The 7,691-nt window shown below is 41.8% G+C and overlaps 1 protein-coding gene across 8 annotated transcripts; it reads left to right on the top strand.

Moving 5' to 3' along the window:
• Positions 1 to 272: 272 nt before the first annotated feature.
• On the top strand, positions 273 to 6,362 carry LOC117720754 (olfactory receptor 4D11). Of its 8 annotated transcripts, none has more exons than XM_076917707.1 (4): positions 273 to 548; positions 2,461 to 2,520; positions 2,662 to 2,741; positions 5,400 to 6,362. In XM_076917707.1, exons 3-4 carry the CDS (start codon positions 2,739 to 2,741, stop codon positions 6,174 to 6,176), a joined length of 780 nt encoding a protein of 259 aa, XP_076773822.1. In that variant the 5' UTR covers positions 273 to 548; positions 2,461 to 2,520; positions 2,662 to 2,738; the 3' UTR covers positions 6,177 to 6,362. The 8 variants fall into 8 exon arrangements, with proteins under 8 accessions (XP_076773822.1, XP_076773826.1, XP_076773818.1 ...); XM_076917688.1 differs by having other exon boundaries at positions 274 to 445; positions 5,146 to 6,362; XM_076917686.1 differs by having other exon boundaries at positions 274 to 548; positions 5,146 to 6,362.
• The last annotated feature ends 1,329 nt before the right edge of the window (positions 6,363 to 7,691 follow it).

Genomic DNA, 7,691 nt, shown 5'->3' with positions numbered 1-7,691 from the left:
ATCCCACATGACAGATGCCCTGTGAACAAAAAGCACTGAGATATAAACTGGAAAGGGCCTTCTCCCAAACTTTATGTCCCAAACCAAACCCATTTTTCTATTGGAGTTAGGACACAAGGAACTCACGCTTTTAGATGCTACAGAAAATGTATATTCCAAAACATCTGTTGCTGAGTAACAACTTAATTACTCCCACTGAAACGACCTCATTGTCAACAGAACTTTTCCACCATCGAATCCACTATAATCCCTCTGGTAATTCTCATATTTGTTCTGGGACTTAGAAGTCAGTGACTATGATGGAACACAAGTCATGCCGTGTGGAAGAGCCAAGAAACTATCACTCTTGGAGCATGCCCTTTGTCACATCAATAAAAGCAGAGACCACTGAGAGAGACCATTCTGAAGCCAACAGTCTTCAAGGTCCAAGTGGACATCATTTAAGGTATCAGAGTTCCTGAAAAACAATTCAAGATTTTAGGGAAGTAGTGGACTTCTATAGCTTTGCAAGCCTGTGGTGTCCTGTGTGTGTGAACATGAGACAGAAGGTAAGGTAGAGGTTAAAATCTAAATGTGATCATCCAAGCAATGTGTGTATGTGAGATTCTACATTTCAGAAAATGTTCTGCAGCAAATGACATGATTAGAAATATTCACTGTGAGATGAGACGCGTGGAAAAGAGATCAGTTTGGAACTTGGAAAAAGGTCTTCTTTGTTACAAGAAACTACTTGAGCTGTATCGAGATTTTCCTCAGACATTCTTTGTCTATGTAGGTGGATCTCCTCTGACTGAAATTCTTGACCTTCATTTTAGTGTAAAAAGAAAAATGATGTATTTCAAACCTTCAGAAAACTTGAAAGACTAATACAAGGAGCTGATGAGATAACTCAGCAAATAAAGGTGCTTCCTATCCAACCCTGATGACCTCAGTCCAAGAACCAGAGCTCCGTAAAAGCAGAGGAAAATAAGCAACTCTACAGAGTTGTCCCCAGGCCTCCACATGCTGTGGTGCACACACACACACACACACACACACACACACACCAATTAAAATAAGTAAATAACTAGTTACAAATAAATTTTAAAAGACTAATAAAAGTAACACCTACAACCCTTAGATTTACAAAAAAAAAAAAATTATTATAGCAATAATTTCCTTCTGTATATTTTTCAATACCTTTGTGTTCAAACCATTTCTTCCCAGACAAAACTCCAATTTACAAACAGCTTTCAGCATCCAAATGGACCCCTTGCCCACCCCATCCCCACGGACCCCAATATAGTCATCACCACCTCTGTGCAGCTACCCTGAGCCCATTAGAGAAAAATCCTCCTTTTCTCACACTTAGCATCGTATCTATTTTGTGATAGCCCCTTCACTCCTAAATAACTGTTAGATTTTTATTATTTTCCACCATGTATAGATCGTATCCCTTTTTTCAAATAACCTAGAACGCTGCCAAGGCACCATCAATATATTCCAAATAATTAAGTGGATTAAAAATTACACTCTAGAGAAGTTGGGGGAGGTTAAAACACGTTTCTGAACACAAAACTTGACTCTGTAATCTGAGCTATGGCCTGTCTTCTTGCCTCCCACAGAGCATGGTATGCTGTGTAGAGGGGGCAGAATGGAAGGTTTGATGCTTAAGTTGGTCTCCTTAACATCTCTGGTAACTATGCAGAGTTGGTATTTTCTAGGGACCACCTCTATGAATCCAAGCATTCACCAGCTCAGTTACCATTTAGCTGATCTAAGTTAATCAACATAGCCTCTACTAGGTAACCAGCCTGTATGTGATGACCGCTACATATTACTGTAATCTCCACAGCTTCCCTTCACCATGATCTCCATGCCACAGAAATGGAGACCACACACCTGCCCGATTCTTACAAAGACAACACAAGGTCTTAAGCCTTAGAGGCTCTTACTCTAGAGGCTTTGTTGAACAACTTCTGGTCTGCTTAGATGATGCCAGCCAAGAAGCCAAACAAAGCATGTGTTCTTTTGACATACAACACCCACCACATTCTGCAACATTCATTATCCTAACTTCCTTAAGAGTGTGTGTTCTGATGAACTTGTTTTAGGATTTGTATCCTGAGAAATACACAGATCCTCTAAGACTCTGCTATGTTTGAAGAAGTTATATGTGAATACGTGGTTAGCACAGAGTCTTACCTTAACAGGCACGTAACAAGTTTCCCATTCATTAGGAATGCTTTTAATACTGATGTCATACATGAATTAATTCATTTAGTCTTCATGAAAATGATACACAAAGGGTGTCACTGTCAGCAAGTGACAAGTACAGAGACTGAGGCCAGATGGGTAAAGTAACTTGGTTGTGTTAGAACAATAAGTAGCCCCCTCTACTTTGGCCAGTCAGCGTGGTGGAGGGGGGAGGGTACCAGCGCACCATTAGAACATTTTGGGTTATTTATTTATTTATTTTAGTCTTCCAAATGAAGTTGCTTTAAAGAAGATATATAAAGAAGAAAAAAACTTGAAGGAAAAGTGAGTTATGGTGGAAAGAAAAATCTTCATTAGAACTAAAAAACATACTCCCAAAATAAAAGGAAAAAAGGTAACCATTGCCTTTCTTTGTCTCTCTCTGCTTGTTTGTTTGTTTGTGTGTTTATTTTTCCTTAAAATAAGAGAAAAGTGGAGATAAATTCAGGAGAAAGAAATCAAGGACCATTACAAGAAAGGAAACTAAAAAGCAACCCAATTATATGGTAAGCACATGTTTTATATTTCAAGAAACTGCTTAACTTTTTTCAAAAGTAGTTTTCCCATTTCACATCCCCACCACCGTTCCAGCCCACTCTTGGTATGCCAGTCTTGTCAACATTAGCTAACAGATGTGCATTGCTTTTTATGTGTACCATGACTTCATTCACACTGTAGTTTTACTTTACTGTTTCTTTAGACAGGGTCTTACTATGTAACCTTGAACATCCTATGTAAGCCAAACTGTCTTCAATCTTGATGAGATCTGCCAGCCTCTACCTTTTTGCTTCTTTGCCTCTCTGCCTCTCTGCCTCTCTGCCTCTCTGCCTCTCTGCCTCTCTGCCTCTCTGCCTCTCTGCCTCTCTGCCTCTCTGCCTCTCTGCCTCTCTGCCTCTGCCTCTCTGCCTCTCTGCCTCTCTGCCTCTCTGCCTCTCTGCCTCTCTGCCTCTCTGCCTCTCTGCCTCTCTGCCTCTCTGCCTCTCTGCCTCTCTGCCTCTCTGCCTCTCTGCCTCTGCCTCTCTGCCTCTGCCTCTCTGCCTCTCTGCCTCTCTGCCTCTCTGCCTCTCTGCCTCTCTGCCTCTCTGCCTCTCTGCCTCTCTGCCTCTCTGCCTCTCTGCCTCTCTGCCTCTCTGCCTCTCTGCCTCTCTGCCTCTCTGCCTCTCTGCCTCTCTGCCTCTCTGCCTCTCTGCCTCTCTGCCTCTCTGCCTCTCTGCCTCTCTGCCTCTCTGCCTCTCTGCCTCTCTGCCTCTCTGCCTCTCTGCCTCTCTGCCTCTCTGCCTCTCTGCCTCTCTGCCTCTCTGCCTCTCTGCCTCTCTGCCTCTGCCTCTCTGCCTCTGCCTCTGCCACTCTGCCTCTGCCACTCTGCCTCTGCCTCTCTGCCTCTCTGCCTCTGCCTCTCTGCCTCTGCCTCTCTGCCTCTGCCTCTGCCTCTCTGCCTTTGCCTCTCTGCCTCTGCCTCTGACTCTCTGCCTCTGACTCTCTGCCTCTGACTCTCTGCCTCTGACTCTCTGCCTCTGACTCTGCCTCTCTGCCTCTGCCTCTGACTCTGCCTCTCTGCCTCTCTACCTCTGCCTTTGCCTCTGCCTCTGCCTCTCTGCCTCTGCCTCTCTGCCTCTCTGCCTCTCTGCCTCTCTGCCTCTCTGTCTCTCTGCCTCTCTGCCTCTCTGCCTCTCTGCCTCTCCACTGCTTCCTGAGTGCTGGAATTAAAGGCATGCACCACCCCACTCTCATTTGTCCTACTTTTTTAATGCAGTTGGTTATTTTCCTCCTCATTAATTTTAAGAATTACAGCCATTCTATTCATAACTACTTCCCTGAAAGAATTAGAATATATTTACCTAAGGCCACATAGCTCATAGCAGCTGTAAGGGTTAACAGTGTTAAAAGGAAAAAAAAAAAAAACCAGAAATTTTCATCAAGTGAATGCTTAAATATACTGTGGTATCTCCACACAAAACAAATTTTAAAAAATCCAGTCACCAATCATAGGTAAGTTTCATGAGTAAAAGGAGAAAAAAAAAGATAGGAATAGTGGGTTTAATTTATAGAAAATTTTAGACAGTGCAGACTTCTATATAACAACAGAGCACAGTGTTTGAAATACAAGAGATAGAGACCGATTATAGAAAGACCACATTGTAGATAGGTCCACTGTCTTAACTTTAGCAATCACGACATGGCAATATAAGTACATCAAAACTTACCAAGATATACACCTCAAATACATGCAGGCCACTGTGCGGCAATGACAGCAGGGAAATAACTGATTACAATAGAGAAGCTAAAGTAATAAACAAAAGATAGCTCGGAATACCATCCTCTTTCCATAGCTGAGGGGCTAATTCACCATCTAAGCTAATTGAAAGGAAAGGTGTAAATAATGAATCACTCCTGAGGAAGATAGTAATAAAGGAGAATGATGACCTTACATTTTTCAAATTTATGGTGGAATAAAATTCATGATTAATTCCTGTAGAATTTAATTCAAAGGTTATTGCTTAGTGAGTAGAGGTTCTTAGAACTATTGAATCAGAGTATCCAATCTAGAAAAAAAATCCTCATTAAATATAAAATGTTTCTCGAAAAACCAAAATAAAGAAATACAAAATGTTCTAGTTGTACAAAATAGTCACTGCTTTATTAAACACACACACACGCAAATCTACTCTATATCTCTCACACTGTGAATATCCAAATACTTGTTATCCACCTGTTTTCCTTGCATTTTTACAGCTTCTATAATTAGAACATTGCTTTTATACATTCTAAAAATCTTCATGATTTACAGACACAAATAACTAAATGCATGCTTATATAATAAAATGTTATTTGGGATATATTACAGTGACAATTATAATAACCTTAAAATAGCAAGCCATGTGGTAATCAATAGTGCCTGTGTGCTTTCAGTTCTCCAAGAATCTGAGCTTACTAAGGAAAAGTTAACACTTGCTAAAATAATACTGTTAAGTTTTCCAAGATGTACAAGAAAGAAAAGTCGTGATTCAATGGAGTTGAAAAATGACACCACAGTAAAAGAATTTATATTTCTGGGTCTAACTCAGTCCCAACACTTGAGCCTGGTCTTATTTCTTGTTTTGTGTTTTGTGTATGTGACAACTCTGCTTGGGAATCTGCTCATCATGATCATTGTGACCTTTGAGTCCCGTCTGCACACACCCATGTACTTCCTGCTCCGAAACCTTGCCATTCTAGACATCTGCTTCTCCTCCATCACAGCCCCGAAGGTCTTGGTGGACCTTCTGGCAAAGGAAAAGACCATTTCCTATGCAAAATGCATGACACAGATGTTTTTCTTCCATCTGCTTGGTGGGGCAGACATTTTTTCTCTCTCTGTGATGGCATTCGATCGATACATGGCCATCTCCAAGCCCCTGCACTATGTGACCATCATGAGTAGTAGGCGGTGCACAGCCCTCATCGTGGCCTCTTGGCTAGGGGGCTTTGTCCACTCCATAGTGCAGATCTCCCTCTTGCTCCCACTCCCCTTCTGTGGACCCAATGTTCTTGATACTTTCTACTGCGATGTCCCCCAGGTTCTCAAACTCGCCTGCACAGACACCTTTGTTCTTGAGCTCCTGATGATCTCAAACAATGGCCTGGTCACTACCCTATGGTTTATATTCCTTTTGGTGTCCTACATGGTCATCTTGATGATGTTGAGGTCTCAGGCAGGAGAGAACAGGAGAAAAGCCATCTCCACCTGCACCTCCCACATCACTGTGGTCACCCTGCATTTTGTGCCCTGCATCTATGTCTACGCCAGACCCTTCACTGCCCTCCCCACAGATAAAGCCATCTCTGTCACCTTCACAGTCATCTCCCCTCTGCTCAATCCCTTGATCTACACTCTGAGAAACCAGGAAATTAAATCAGCTATAAGGAGACTAAAGAGAAAACTCACACCTCTCGAAAAGTAATACAAGAAGAAACCCCAACTCTTGTTACCAGAAACTGTTTTCATTACGTTTTCTGTACATTTAAATATTCACATATTGTCAACTAACCAACTACACTTTCTAGAAAACCATTTGCTTTCCTATTTATAATAGTCGTAATTTATAACCCAATTTCTATATGACACAAAGTAAATAATCTTACAGGATTGGGCTGCTTGATTTATATGTTATTTAGTTGGTTGGTTTTGAAACAAGGTCTCACCATGCTATCCCTAGCTGGCCTTGAACTCATAGAGATCCACATGTCTCTGCCTCCCAAATACTGGGATTGAAGGCATAAGCCACCAGGCTTGGCCTGTTTTCTTCTTTATTTTTAAGAATAATTTGTTTTATTATTATGTGCATGGATGGTTTGTCAGGATATATGTGTGTGTACCATGTGTATGCCTGATGCCTATGGAGGCTAGAAGAGAGCATTGAATCCCCTAGAACTAGAGTTACAGATGGTTGTGAGCAGCTGAGTGCTAGAAACCAAACCTGGGTTACCTGCAAGAGCAAGCAAGTGCTCTTAATGGCTGAGCCATTTCTTCAGCCTTTGATTAATATATTTTCAATCAAAGACCAAGTTGATATATCAATCAACTTCATTAACCTTAACTCTTTTATTTCTGAAAGGAAAGGAGTTAGAACTGATGGGTTTGACTATAATTCCAGTACTTGGAAGGTAGTGGCAAGGGATCAGGAACTCGAGGCCACCTAGAAGCCAACCTGGGCTATTTGAGAACCCATCTTAAAACACTAAGCAATAAAAAAAAGGAAAAACACTCCAGAAATTAAAAGTTGTTTGTTCAAGGTCTTTAGCCAAGTTAGGCACAAAAAATGTCTTTAACAACCAATTCGCCGGGCAGTGGTGGCACATGCCTTTAATCCCAGCACTTGGGAGGCAGAGGCAGGTGGATTTCTGAGTTCGAGGCCAGCTTGGTCTACCGAGTGAGTTCCAGGACAGCCAGGGCTACACAGAGAAACCCTGTCTCGAAAAACCAAAAAAAAAAAAAAAAAAACAATTCATTGGGTTTCTTAACACATGATTATAATTTCTTACATTGTTGGGTCTGCTGTACAAAACTGTACTCCTGTTCTAGAAGGCTTTCACGTTCAGTGTCTCTGAGGGCCACATTCATGGGTTTGGTAATTTGCTTCTATTTAGTTAGACCCTTAATGGACATAGGCTTGTGAAAATGTTCCCAGATTATAATGATCATCCTCCTGGATTCCTGTCATGAACGAAGCTTGACAAGAGTGCTCATAACCTTGAAGGTATTTATGGTGATGCAGAGTAAGAGTTGCCAGTTTGACATCCTCATAATGAGCTTAGAAAGGACCCCATACATGGACCAATCCATTCCCAACATCTGAGTGACTGTTCAGTTGTCAGCTTACTAGGTTGGTTTCACTATTCATGTTTCCTGATACATGGGATTGGGGGGCACATGGCAAGGGATGGGAATAGGAGAGACAAGGAGGGCAGGAGGGAGA

The sequence above is a fragment of the Arvicanthis niloticus genome, chromosome 1 (assembly GCF_011762505.2).
Source record: "Arvicanthis niloticus isolate mArvNil1 chromosome 1, mArvNil1.pat.X, whole genome shotgun sequence".
NCBI lineage: Eukaryota > Metazoa > Chordata > Mammalia > Rodentia > Muridae > Arvicanthis > Arvicanthis niloticus.
This window is presented reverse-complemented; position numbering and strand designations above follow the sequence as displayed.

Bases quoted from the DNA above. Each gene is read 5' to 3' on its own strand.
- LOC117720754 (XM_076917693.1), top strand. From the start codon at position 5,244: ATGGAGTTGAAAAATGACACCACAGTAAAAGAATTTATATTTCTGGGT.